The sequence below is a fragment of the Caretta caretta genome, chromosome 8 (genome assembly GCF_965140235.1).
Source record: "Caretta caretta isolate rCarCar2 chromosome 8, rCarCar1.hap1, whole genome shotgun sequence".
Lineage (NCBI taxonomy): Eukaryota > Metazoa > Chordata > Testudines > Cheloniidae > Caretta > Caretta caretta.
In genome coordinates this window covers 36,924,174-36,938,884 of record NC_134213.1, presented here as the reverse complement: position 1 = coordinate 36,938,884, position 14,711 = coordinate 36,924,174, and the positions used below count along the sequence as shown (strand labels likewise).

The 14,711-nt window shown below is 43.0% G+C and overlaps 1 protein-coding gene across 1 annotated transcript in view; it reads left to right on the top strand.

Annotated features, from left to right (window-relative positions):
• The first annotated feature begins 261 nt into the window (after positions 1-261).
• Positions 262-14,711, top strand: part of PFDN1 (prefoldin subunit 1) — a 60,502-nt gene continuing 46,052 nt past the window's right edge. Inside the window, exons 1-2 of the mRNA XM_048861645.2 lie at positions 262-347; positions 1,165-1,331. Of these exons, the coding sequence (XP_048717602.1) occupies positions 315-347; positions 1,165-1,331 (200 nt within the window). The 5' untranslated portion in view covers positions 262-314. The remainder of the gene's footprint in view (positions 348-1,164; positions 1,332-14,711) is intronic.

Here is a 14,711-nt window from a genome sequence, read left to right as displayed (position 1 = left end):
CCACTTTCTAAGGGGTAGAGTTAGAAGAACTGCTCGACTGTGTGTCAGAGACCCCATACTGCAGAGAGCTACGGGTGATTCTCCTTTAGCTCAGATGGCAGCAGGTGGTGGATCTGGGTGGTATCCCTGCTGTACTGCAATTCTGGTTGTCAGTAGCCCAACAGGGACGTGGGCTTGCCGGTAACCCTCCAGGACTGTCTTGGAATCCCCGTGGGTCGCTGTCCAGTGTGTGATGGGGGGCGCAGAGGCGCACTGCGCACGCGCACTGGAATGGGTCCCCCTGCCGTGAATGCGCACGCGCAGGGGCTGGCAAGATGGCGGCGCCCGTGGACCTGGAGCTGAAGAAGGTACCGGCCGGGCCCGGTTTCTAGCGCTGCCTGCGGGGGGCGGTGAGCGGAGCCTCCTTCCCTATAGCCTGGGTGGCTGCAGGAGAGACGGCCGCAGCAGGGCCCTGCCGGGTGTCCCAGGGTTGGCAGGAGCCAGGCCCCGCCGCCTGGGACTTGCTGCGCCGGGGAGAGCCCGGGGAGCTGTGGGAGCGTGGGCACCTGAGAGACTCCCCCACAGGCTCCAGACAGACACTCGACCTAGCTCCCTGCAAAGCTCGCCCTCTGTCTGGCCACAGGGCTGATCCCCTCCCATTGCTGCTGGGCAGGGCAGGGCAGGGCGAGCTTCCCTAGCCCTGACCTGGAGGGAACTAGAGCTGTTAGGGAAGGGAGTGGGCGCTGGGAGGTGGCAGGGGAAGGCTTGGAGAGCAGATAGAAGTGAGTCAGGCCAGGCATCCACAGTGAAGAGGAGCAGTCCAGTGCCCCAGAAGGGAGGCAAATCACTAGGGATAAGTCTTGCTAGACACCTTAAAAATATGTATTTTTTAAGATCAAGGATCACAGGAGGGCAGATCCTTGATCTGACAGTCTGTCCCCAGAAGCTTGTCTGTGTTTGGAATCCCTGGTGTCATTATAGCTGAAAGAGGCAGTTCACTTTTAAACCCTTGCACGCGAGTTAGCTGTTGCTGAGTTTTCTGAGTCCAAAATGAAAACAGCTGGACCATGTCCACAAGCGCTACTTATTACTCCTGGACCAGTAAAACTTCAATTACCTGTGCAAAAGTTATGATGTTCAAGGCCAAAATTTCCATAATTGTAACTTGCCTGCTTTTTTCATTAGGCTTTTACTGAACTGCAGGCCAAGGTTATCGACACACAGCAAAAGGTGAAGCTGGCAGATATACAAATTGAGCAACTAAACAGGACGAAAAAGCATGCACACCTCACTGATACGGAGATTATGACTCTGGTGGATGAGACACGCATGTATGAAGGTGTAGGGAGAATGTGAGTAACTTTTTACCAATTATGATGATGAGATTATGGCCACATTCTTCCAAATTGCCAATAAAACTTGCTGTAATGGCAAGTAAATTATACTACTTTTTGAAACGTTTCTTTTTTTAGTCAATGATAAAGTGTCAGGTTTGTAAATATTAGCTGCCTTTTGCATACCTCTGATCTGCCATTCCTCTACTCTCCTCCTTCAAAACATATCTTCTTTCAGGGCCATAAACTTTAATTTCCCCCTTATAATAATTCTGTGTGTATGTGTGAATGTAGTGTCCAAGGATGGCAGTTAGAGCTGTGTTGGCCTACACAGGGGAAATTCTCCCTTGGCTGTCTGCAGGGCTTTTGACAGGTTTCAGAGGAACAGCCGTGTTAGTCTGTATTCGCAAAAAGAAAAGGAGTACTTGTGGCACCTTAGAGACTAACCAATTTATTTGAGCATGAGCTTTCGTGAGCTACAGCTCAATGAAATGAGCTGTAGCTCACGAAAGCTCATGCTCAAATAAATTGGTTAGTCTCTAAGGTGCCACAAGTACTCCTTTTCTTTTTGCAGGGCTTTTGTATCTCCTATAAGCTGCTGGAGCAGCACACAGGGCCTCCAGCAGAGGACAGATGCTCTCTCATTGTCACTTATTTGTTTGAAAAGTATTCTGGCTTTTTTGTATCATACTGTGTTTAGGTGTTTTATAATCCTATTTTTAATTATCATTTCAATGGATCTTCAGTAAGAGGGACTTACTGCACTGTAATTCCCAGGATCAACCTTCTAGGTACAACGTTTGCTACTCACCAGTCTTCTGGCATAGTTTATTTCAAAGAGTGCTTATATATTTTTGTTTGCCTTTGCTCATGCGGATTACAGTCACATTTGGGGTTTCATGAAAGTTTATAGACTCCACCAGCAGAGCTTGTATACCTTACAAACCTGTTCAACTTTAACTGCCTGATGAAATATGTATTTGACTCTAAGAATTGTATGTTTCCTAGTTTAATGCATTCATTCAGGGGTTATCATTGTCCAATGGAACTGAAATGGTGACCTGTTCATTAGCATGTTAATTAAAGTTCTATGAAAGATGTTCCCTAGAATCTTTAGAGAACCAAATGAAGCGAACTGGATGCCAGAAAGTTGTTTGTCCAGGTGCACTGTGGCATATGTTAATTCTAAAACAATACTAGGAAAGGAGGAAAATATAACCTTTCTGCGTTGAACTGTCTTCAAAAGAAACATAGCTTAAACCAGCAGTTCTCAAACTTTAGGAACCCAAGGACCCCCATTTTGATTTAAAATTTTGCCACGGATCCCCAGGCCCCACCCCTGCCCCATCTCTTCCCTGCCTCTTTCTGCCCCTCCCCCTTCTCCCCTTCCCTCCCAGTGCTGTTCCCCGGTGTGCAGGAGGCACTGGGAGGGAGTGGTAGGAGTTGAATTGATCAGCAGGAGTTGAATTGATGACCATGGACCCCAGGCTAAGAAACGCTGGCTTAAACTAAACCTAATATGTATTTTGATGGAATGCTAATGATACCTTCCTATTGTAATTATGATACTGTCTTGTAAAAGGCTACATGAACTAGTCTTTAAGCTAATAGTGTATTCTTACTGGATAAGTGTTGTGCTTAATGCTCTGAAAGGAAAAGACGGACAAAGGTTTGGGAGTACTAAGGTTTTTCTTTCATGTAGTGTGTCAGGTAATACCGACAAATTGTCTGGGCCCACTTGAAGGGATGTTCTATATCTCGTTTCCAGGGGTCCAGTATACTGTACATACTGTCTCTTTTTTGTTTTCTGTAAACTGCCAATAAGTATTTTATTCATGCAGCTGAATTTAATTTTGAGGTGTTACATGAGGGTATTATTGACTGGCACCTTCAAAGGAAATTGATTTCAGTCCCCTGCAAAGAGGCAGAGAAGTGAATGATACAGCCTGTAGGCAGATCAAAGTCATAGAGCTTAAGGCCAGAACAGAGTAGCAGATCATCTAGTCTGACCTCCTGCTTATCACAGGCCAGCAACACACCCAAAAACTAAACCCAACAATCAAAATTAGACCAAAATATTGCAGCCACAGAAGACTAATAGGCCACAGGCAGAGAATAGGTGGGACCAAGATGCAGCAATCTCAGAGTCCACTACAATGTGAAGTAATTAAGTGAGATATACCCAGATAATTTTGTCACGTGACCCACACTCCCTGCTGCAGGGGAAGGCAAACCTCCAAGATCACTGCCAAGTTCCTGACATCACATATGATCAGTTAGACCCTGAGCAGGTAAGCAAGAGAAGGGTTTCTTCTTCAGAGCAGTGAGACACTAAAACAAAGATAAGATGGCAAATGTATTGCCCTTTAAAACAATACCTGGAGTGTTTGTCTTTTGTTTTTTTCCCTTTAATGTAAAAAGCAATTAAGGTTCCAGTATCCGTATCAATTCCTCTGCTTACTTTCTTGTCCATCTTCCACCTATAGTCTAGAGACCCCTTTCTCTCTGTGCACCCTTGATTACCCTGTAGGCAGCAGGCACCAGAGTAACCATCTTTCTGCAAGCTTTACTTCTGCTTCTCTACCTATGACCAAGAGAGTGGTGTTTGGCCCCTGCTGGACTCTCTGTTTGTACCATAGAATATGCATGTGCCATCTTATTTATATTACCATCTGTATTATAATAGTGTCTAAAAACCCCAACCAAGATCAGTGGCCCTGTATAAGCCACTGTGCAAACATAGAATAAGAGACAGTTCCTTCCCTGAAGAGTTTACAATCTAAATGGCTTCCAGCTACCCTTAATTCCCTGAGTTCAGTTTCATGTATCCTCAGGGAATTTAGTTGAACCAATATCACCTGTTCTGCTATGTTGCTGGTGGCCAACTACCTGCTATCTCTGAAATTTGTTTTTCATGCTGACAAAGCTTGGATCCCTTTCCAGTGTGAGAATTACACCCCAATGACACAAAGATCTTCCTTTAGTCCACATTGGCCGCTCCTTGATGTGTGGTGTGTTCCCAGTTTGGGCTGGAAAGGTTGGCATGGGTTATATCCTCATAACTAAAGAGCCTGCTGTTGAAATTGAGGATAGACTTGTGGTAGTTAGTGGTTACCAGGGCTTGGTAGAGGTGAGTGAAGATAAGGAGTACAGCTAAGGTTGGCATTGGGACCTGAATTGTAATTTATCAGAATTTTGAGCCTGCAGTATTTTGTAAATCATGTCTGTTGTTGTTTTAAAGGGCAATATAATGTGAACTCTATTTGCCTGGGAATATGCTATACTAGAGTTTTATCGTAGAGGAACTAGCAACTTTGTTCTGTACTGCCTCCCTACTGTGACGGGAGAAAGTGGTCCTGAGGATGATTCTTTCCTTCTCACCTAGTTTTATGTGAAGGGATACCATCAACTTGAAATCTAATCAGATTTAAATAGAAAAGGGAAAAAAAGTTAAATAGTTGCAGGTATTGCACCTGGCCCTGAGTCCCACTTTGGGTTTTTATGGTTTCACAGTTGCATCTTCTATATTGTCGCAATATTTTTTCCTTCACTGTCGTTGTTTGTAAAAAACCCATGCAAATAAGGGGGCGACAGGGGAAACAGCAACACAGACTGTCCGTAGACAAGCACTGTCAAATGCACAAAGAAAAGACAATGAAAAAAGAAAAATTTTACTTCTAATCTCTCATGGCATAATCTCTCCTATTACTTGTAACAATAATAGGCAAACATTTTTCAGGGTGATAATATTGATGGGGAGTCCCTTTAAATCAGAAGTACGGTAGTTGGTTTTTGCTCTAGTGTGCCCTCTGGGGCAGAGCACAAATGAATTTGTTTGGTTTATTTATACAGAATAATCTTTCCAGAGTTATGATCCTGTCTTCATCCTTAAATAGGATCTCAACCTCTCCTATGCTTCATTAGTTATAGGAGTTTTGACACTGTATTGTAGTGGCTTGTAAAATGGAAGGTAGTTTTAGTTTGGGATGGATGATAATTGATAGCTCATTCCACTAGGAACCACTAGCATTCTCTTGTAACCTACTAACACTTTAGTAATCCTCATGTTAATGGCTTGTATGAATGTTTGAGTCTGCTGCTGTCTCAGAGATAGTGGGGCCTGCCCCTTTAGCTCAAGCATTAGAGACTCATGCTTTTAGATACAGACATCCTGGTTCAGTTCTTACAAATTACTTGACGGTGGGTATCGTTACACTCATGCACTTGAAGGAGGAAGACTTTAGCAGAAGTGGTTTGCAAAGTGGTGATCTGGTTGCCTTTTCCAATAGCTCTAGGCTAGATAACATTGTCACCAAACACCCAGGCAGTTCTAATGCTCAGACTCCTTAGGGTGGATTCCTTTATTTTCCTCATTACTTTTGCCAGGAGGAGCTATTTTTTAAAAAAACAAAAAACTGTTCTGAAATGGTAAAATCTGAGACTGCTATAGTGGGATTTAATCTCCCCCTCTACCACCACAACAAAAAATCTATCTTGTGTTACACCTGTCAGGAACGCCTCCAATTCTGGACTAAATCTGTGTTCTTGTGAGTTGGGATCAAGACCTGAGGTTTTAGTCTGCTTGGCACCTGCTTCTACTGTAAATAGTTGTATTTGTTCCATTTGTTTAGTTGTGTAGTTGTTGGATGTAAGAGGGAGCGAGGCCTCATGACGATTTGTGGTTTCCTACTGCCGCCTATCAGTACAGGGATGTTGTGGACTGTGACCTGTGTTGCTAACCAGATGAGCTTAGCATGGCTACTCTACTGTGTTCTGTACTATTTGGAGCTTTGGCCTGCTTCATTCCTAGATATGAATTGCAGTAATCAAGCTTGGAGGTTGTGAGTGTGGATCATTCTGTCGCCAGGTCTGTGTCTGATCAAAAGGGGCATGATCTTCTGGCTGATTTCATTAGGAAGTATACATGGTTTGACATTCAATAGCATCGAGGGATCCAAAGAGGCTCCAAGCTGTACACTAACGTAACTGTCTCAGGATGAGGACAAATATCCTCCACAGGTGGGGATGTTACAGAGGAGGCAGGTTTTTCTGAGTGATTCCTTCTTCCTACTAATATCACCTGAGTCTAGCTTGGTTTTAGCTTTAGCCAAACATTGTTTGCTCAGGCACTGCTTATGTTAGATATAAAAGTTATGTTAGACATAGCTGGATATTATCTTCATGCTGTTGGCAGTTCAGCCTGGATTGTCTCACCAGGTTCGTGTAGATGTGGAATAACATGAAGACAATTGAATCTTGCGTGAACACACTGGTGAAGGTTTTGGACGTGGAGAAACAGTTGCCCATTATCATAGAATCATAGAATATCAGGGTTGGAAGGGACCTCAGGAGGTCATCTAGTCCAACCCCCTGCTCAAAGCAGGACCAATCCCCAATTTTTGCCCCTGATTCCTAAACGGCCCCCTCAAGGATTGAACTCACAACCCTGGGTTGAGCAGGCCAATGCTCAACCACTGAGCTATCCCACCCCCGCAAATTACAATTGTCTGGGTTTGATTTGAGCCATTTCAGGTCATTACATTTCACGTCTGCATCTTCTTGGAGCTGAGCCACCAATGTTTGGTGAACATCTGTAGGGAGCGCTACAGAGAGATTCAGCAGGAGGAATATGGGTGTACTTTCGTTGTTTATGGACAGATGAAGTTACATGCCAGAGTAACAAGTGATGTGTCTGGCCTGAAGCCTGACTGGAAGGGATGCAGGATACTGGCAATTGGAAATTGAAGCTAGATAAATTTAGTCTAGGAATGAGTTGCAAATTTTTAACAGTTAGGGTAATTAAACATTGAACACCTTACTTGGTTTGTAATGGATTCTCCATCAAAAGAACTTTTAAATCAAGATTGGATGTCTTTCTAATATATATGTTTCAATTGAAACAGGAATTAATTCAGGGAAATACTATGGCCTGTGTTATGATGGAGAGATTATTACAATAGTCACTTCTGGTTTTATAATCTAGGAAATGTCAGGTAGCATTAGAGGTTGTTTTTTGCCAGCTTCCTTTTTCTAAGCAAGCTAGTGAAGGAGTTTAGACATTGGGAGTAATTTGTTTGTGAGCTCTCTAGCTTCACATTATGGTTTCTTCAGCACTGGTTAGAATATTGCATGTCTTAAGGTGGGTGGTAGGTTACTTTAATAATTTTTTATCAAAGGAGGTGTGGACAATCTCTAAATCAAGGTCCTGGGTGCCCTTTACTCTCATACCCCGGAAAGGGTGGGGGTTCAGAGTCAGTTTCGGACTTTAGTGTCATCAGTGCACCTGTGACTAATTGTATGAATGGCCAAATTATTGGAAGTAGGCTGTTTCTGTTCCTATGCTTAGCTTTAATAAATTCAAAACCCAGCTCACTCACAGAACAGTATTTTGACTTTTTGTCTAGAAAAATCTTTCAGTGTTTGCCCAGTGTATGTGTATAACTTAGAGATTTAAAAAGCATTTTACTCTAGATCTCGGTTATACCTGTGTGAAATGCATGCTGCCCCAGAAGGCAATCAGTTTAATCTCTCTCTTCTTCACGAGCACTATATGAATGAGTATTATGGTTTTTACTCTCCTCCAATGTTCCCTCTAATTTTTAACAGATGGTGTGCGCAAAAAATTTCTTCTGTGCCGCCACCAAAGCGTGCGCGCAAAAAACCAAAAACACGCCGCCACCGAAGCTGGAGTGTGCGTGGTGTTTCACCATGTGTGCGGGGTTTAAGATCTGTGTGCGCGCAAACAGCTTAGAGGGAACAGTGCTCTCTTCTGCTTTGAACTTGAGCACGTTGTCTTTTTGATGCCTTTTCTGCATCATAGTAATGTGAAAGCCAGTTTGTCATTCCCAAACCTGTGTTTCTTTGTTGCAATTTATGTGTAGCGTGCAACCCACCTCTCTTCAGCGTATGATCTTAGTAGTGCTAGATTTACTTCTACTATAGCTATTTTTGATTTAATACAAGGAAAGTCAGTGCCGCATAGTAGGAGGTGATGAATTGCTGTATACTGTAAGTTTCTGTTGCTTAGAAGATATCCCAGCCTCGTGGCATCTTGCCAAGTACATTTTAGTTTTGTTACTTCATATTCTTTTGAAAGGCTTGTTATGTAGCCTGATACAACTACCATCAACTTCTAGTTTGGCTGCTTAAGCTATTTGTGAACTGACATCATCATGTTGCTTTAAGAACTAGGATGAAAGTTTAGACTACAGAATTCTCTGTCTGAATATTTGAGACCTTTCCCTTTACATACTTCCAACATTCAGATAATTAATAGATCCAGTCAGAGTTGTAAGGGAAAACATTTATTTACACCAGACACACTATAGGGTTCACTGCAGTTCTTGTTGCTGTGGGATGCCAAAACTGAAGTTTTTTGTCATGTATTGATATTTAGTTATTTAGGATGTGTCTCCAGTTTTACTCCTCTGACACTTTTTTCGAAGTTGTATGCCCAAGGAACAGTCTGATTATAAAAATAAAACAAATTCAATAACCTCATACAACTTTATTTTCAAGCTTATGCCCAAGAAATGTTCTGTCTGCATGGCAACTAATAATCTGATTTTGATCATGATTTTTGAAGTGTGGGTTGTTTGTTTTTTTAACCACACAAATGAAAAATGATGTTAGAATTGAGAGGTGCAAAAGACCTAGATAATCTAGTCCATTTCCCTGGAGGTTTGACCATGTTGCTACTTTCAGTGCTGTTCTTGGTGAGAGACAAGTCATAAATTAGCAGGATCCCTATTTTCAGCAACTGCAAAGACAAGTCTCTGTCTCATACAGAAACACTTTTGCCTGCAGCAACAATCATATCTTTTTTTGCCAACAAAACAGTAGCAAAATCTGGCTCTTCTCGGTGACCTGTATATTCTCATTTCACAAAGAGCTGAGGGACATGCAGGGCTCAATTTAACATTTGCCTAACCCTACCTAACCCTAAGACTCCTGGCTGCTGTCATGGAGGTTTTTGTGTCTGCTACTCTTCTCTACTCCCTCAGCTTCTTGGAACTACTTCAGTGCCTACTGCTTCTATTGTTGGTAGCTTTCCCAAGCTGCAGGGTGTAGTGGACATGATTTTTATCAATTTCACTTCTGCCCATGGATTTCTGAACTGACCTGAGTCTTATTAATTTCACTCTTCTGCTTGGATAAGCTATGAGCAGCAGTAGGGGCATTGGACGAGAATTGTAGTTAGGAAGATACCCCTGCGTCAGGTCACTTTGCAACCATAACTTTTTAAAACCATTTATATATGGTTATACCTATGTGAAATACATGCGGCCCCAGGGGCAACTGATTTAATCTTTCACTTCTTCACAAGCACTATATGAATGAGTATTGTGGTCTTTACTTTTCCCTTCTCTGAACATGAGCACATTGTCTCTCTGAGGTGCCTTCTCTGTATCATCGTAGTGTGAAAGTCAATTTGTCATTCCCAAACCTGGCTTTTCTTCATTGCAATTTATGTGTAGCGTGCAACCCTACCTCTCTTCAGTACAGGGAGCTTAGTAGTGCTAGATTTACTTCTACTATAACTATTTTTATGTCACACAAGGAAAGTCAGTGCCACATAGTAGACGGTGATGAATTGCTGTATACTGTAAGTTTCCGTTGCTTAGAAGATATCCCAGCCTTGTGGCATCTTGCCAAGTAATGCCAAAGTGTGCATGTATTATGTGTGCGCGTGTATATATAAAATAGCTTTATTTCAGCAAAAAATGATGCTGAAGGTACTTGTGCTTGCCAGGGCAAGCTACTTCTGCTTGCTATTGATAAGTAGGTTTTTCATACTCTTGATGCAGGAGGTACTAGGATTTTATGAATACACCGGACCCTCGCTAGAACGCGCATCTATATAACGTGAATTCGGATATAACGCGGTTGTGGCCATGGATCCCAAATTTAAGTACAGTACAATTTTTTTGAGCATAGACGCGATAAATCGACTGCTGAGTGCTCTCCTGTCGACTCTAGTACGCCACCAGAATAAGGAGTGCAAGCACAGTTGACGGGAGAGCGTCTGCTATTCACGTAGCTGAAGTTGCGTATCTTAGATCTACCCCGCGTGGTAGTGTAGACAAGCCCTAAGACGATTGCTGTAGGCCTAGAATGCCATACAAATGTAATGTAATAAAAATTTACAGGTGCAGTACTGTATTTATCTTTAGAAAGTTGTCAAAAATGTTGGGCAAAAGGAAGGCTTACTCGGTGCAGGAGAAATTGGAAGCTATCAAATGACTTAAATGGTGAAACCCAGGCAAAGATTAGCCGCGATATTGGCATTAACGAGTCCACCTTTTCTGGATGGCTAAATAATGCTGACAAGCTCGGAACTAAGTTCATAACCTGGATGAAGAGCATAGCCTTCAAAGAAAACAAGCCCATTTAGTGAGTGATGCCAATCTTGATTCTGCAGTGTACATGTGGTTTGTGCAAGAACAGCAGAAAGGCATTCCGATCTCTGGTCCGCTTATAGCCATGCAAGTGGAAAAATTCAACCGGGAACTTAATGGTGAATTCAGGAATTTTAAGGCGATTTCAGAAAAGTCACTGAATCTCTCAGATTGCAGTTTCGTGAGAAAAACACTCTGCTGATGCCAACTCTGCGCAATCGTACCCTGCGAAGCTGAGGGCAATTTTACAGGCAGAGGGTTACTCGGAGGAACAGGTTTACAATGCAGACGAAACAGGAATTTATTATAAAATGTTGCCTGATAAAACCCTGGCTGTCAGAACAGATGAACGTAAGAAAGAAGGCTATAAACAGGGAAAAGATCACCTTACTTTATTGTTTTGTGTGAATGCAACAGGCAAGCTTAAATTAAAACCATTGTGCATTGGAAAGTCTCGCGTGCCTTGGTGCTTTCATCACTTAAATGTGAATTGCATGCCGTTTTCGTACAAGAACTCCAAAAATTCCTGGATGACAAGAGATTTTTGAATAATCGTTCTTCACCAAATTTGTCACTTCTATGCGAAGCATTTGCAGGCAAAACGCTTAAAAGAAAAGGCCGTTCTTTTGCTAGACAACTGTCCAGTGCATTCTCCGGCTGAAAGACTCAGAACCCGTGATGGTAAAATATGGGTTGAATACTTATCTAAATAGAGGACTTCCAGAATTGCTTGATCAAGGTGTTATCACCATTTTTAAGCAGCACTATCGATGGAACTTGGTATGACAAATGATAGAAAGCGAGTTGTCTGTCACCGATTTTCTGAAGAAGTTGACTATAAAAGACTTTTACATTGGCGGTGATTCCTGGAATTTTATGCGCTGAAACGATAAACTGCTGTTGGATGGTGGGACTGAGAGAGTCGTTTGGCCACCCACTCCTGGAAGAAAATGAAGAAAGCAGATCACAGTCTGATGAGGAATTTGACTTTGAGGGATTTACAGAGGAGGAAGTTGGAAGAACAGACATGGAATGGATGCAGGAGCTGTGCCAGCAACTGTCCAGGCTCGGGGTAACTGTTCTGCCATAAAATATCGAGTCCTGGATAAGAGGCGACAATGAAGTAGAAGAATTTTGTCCCGTTGCTGAAAGTGTAACGGATGACCAAATTCTTCAGGCAGTACAACCAAACACCATTCCAGAAGCTGAAGAATTGGCCTCCACTGTGGAAGAAGAAGAGGAAGATGAAGTTCCAACGTCAACTGTGACCGTAGCCGGCTTAGAGACTGCTTTGAGATGCAAGACATTGAGCCTATAAAAATTATGCAGCTACGTAGTCTTTTGCAGTTTTCTAAGTGGAAGCAGCAAGAAGCAAAAGCAACTCACTGACTTTTTAAAGAAAAACTAGACTAGTTTATTGTAATGTCTACTTTAAATCTCTAATAAAGCAACATTTTTTTCTCGTTTCCTTGAAGTAGTTTATTTTCTAAGGTTTTCTATACTTAATGGATGTGACATTTACTGTATACAGTAATTTAATTTTAACATGGTCCCCGCTATAACGCAGTACTTGGCATGGATTCCAAATCCCACGTTCTAGCGAGGGTCCGGTGTACTACACAAAAAAACCCTTGCATTCAAAGAACATGAAGATTGTAAAGTCAGGCACTAAAAAGCTGGGAAATGTTGGAATTAAGGTTGCCTGTGTAACCTTAATTTGGGCCCTCTTGTGCATAGGTGTCATGATACAGTCTTCAATAACATGATTATGTGCTATTTTTTCCATAACACCCTGGTGCAATCCATGCAAAGGGCAGACTTGCTCTGGGGATGTATCAGGGTTGTGTGGTAAGGCAGACTGTAGTGTGTAAGACCTCTGCTTCATTTGTTGCAGAAGTTGGAAGGTGTATTGTGTTTGAGGCAGGGGACTGCAGGAACAGAAAGGAGGGTCTCATGGTTAAAGACGGTTGAATGCCCTCTTGAGGAAATAGAATCCATTCCTTCCTCTGCCACAAAGTTCCTGTATGATGATAGACAAGTTGCTTAAACCAACCTTTTCATCGGTGGTCACTAACTGTGTGTTCCTCAATTTCTGGGTGCCCAACTTGAGAGCCTGGGGTTTGATCTGTAGAAGTGCTGAGCTCTCACAACTGCATAGAAGTCAGTGGGAGCTGTGGCTTGAAGTGTGTGCTATATAATGATAAGCACCTGAATATCAGATTTGGCGCTTAAAATTAGTTGATACTTTTTATCAGAATCTTGATGTGCCTGAGCTTCCTCTTTGTAAAATGGGGATAATACCACCCCTTCATTTCACAGGGATTTTGTGAAGATAAATTCATGTTTCTGGAGCAATTGGATATCACAGTGATGAGCGCCATAGAAAAGCCTGAGGAAATTAATAATTCTGTCTTCAGAGAAGGGTCTGAACAGTGTACTGTAAATAAATCCTAGGGCCACACATTAAACAATGAGGAGAAAACAAACTATTGAATAACTGTTCATTTAGTGAGCACCATCCATCCTGTGCACTGAACAAGGCCTGGGTCCTGTGGGAAAAAAGTGTGTGATCCTGTAATTAAAGATTGTATTATCAAGCATTCACACAGAGCTGCCAAATTAAGTTTGCAAAGGCAACTTTAATTCTGGCCTGTCCAAACTTCCGAGTGCTTGACTTTGCAGTTTTAACATAGATTTGTGTGTGTGTAATTTACTAGGGTTTTAAAAAAGTAAACTGAAAAAAGAACAGTTCTGTTGTGTAGCAGCATATTGACACCCCTTCGGCTGATCAGGAGGGTTGGAACATTTATATTTACTGTACAGCCCTCTGCCCCTTGAACTAATAGTGTAACTGATAGCAATATTCATCCTCTCTGTGGTCCAGCACCACAGGAGGATGTAAGGTCCATGGATATTTACAGACAGCAAAAGAATGGTGAGGCTGGGGAATCCTGGGTTTCATTCCAAGCTCTGGAGAGATGTGGGCTCTATTGTCTACTGACGCTTCTGTCCTTTCCCCCAGGCTTGAGCCCCTCCTGCCCCATCTCCCACAAACTGTCCCTACCCCACTCTCATTCTCCTTGCCTATGCAGTCCCAGTCTGCACTCGTCAGGCTTCTTGGCCCAGTCTCCTTGCCCAACCAGTCCCAGCATCCCATCCCCACTCCAGTTCCCAGGTTCTCTCACCCTCACAACCCAGTCTCACCAGACTACTTGTCCCAGTCTGCTCCTTTCCCGTTCCCTGGTCCATTTTTTGCCCCTCTGTATTAGAATGAGGCTGCTTCCTCCTCTGCACTGCCAGCAGGGGAAATAGGCTCCCTGCTCTCATTCCCAGTGCCTGGCTTGACCCCAGTTTAGGGTGGCCACTCACCTCGTCCTGGAATACCAGACATTCCAGTACTTCCTAGAACAGCATGGATCTGCTCGTGTTGGCATGATATTGGACGCATGGTGTGGGTGAAGTTATGCTGCGTGTGGGGGTGCCATTTTTAAGAGCCCCCCCCGAGTGTGCCCCCATGGTGCATGCAAGGTCACACCAGATGTGGGGGTGTCATTTTTAAGAGTGTGCCACTCTGTCTCCAGGACTTTGTGTGCGAGGTCATGCTGGTGGGGGCAAAGGGGTGTGCTCTTCAAAAGGGCATCCCCCACCTGATACAGGACAAAAGCATGTCTGGTTTTTTCATAGTACTGGATGGGGGACAAACACTAGAAAAGTCTGACTGTCTGGTTTAATACTAGATGAATGGCCCGCCTACCTCATTCTGGAGAAGCCTTTACAGAGAGAGCCTTTCTAAACTCATGTAGCCGTGGGCTGGGGTATGCTCAGTCGCTATGTGGGGATGGTGCATGTACAGTGTGGTCAGCATTAGGAGCCAAGGACTTTTCAAAGTCTTAATTGTTCAGCTCTAGCAAGTCTCTCGAGAATGTGGAAACAGATTTTTTCAAAGGATTATAACTTGGCCAAATTTAGGCAGATTTTGATGGGTATAGACCCTCTATCA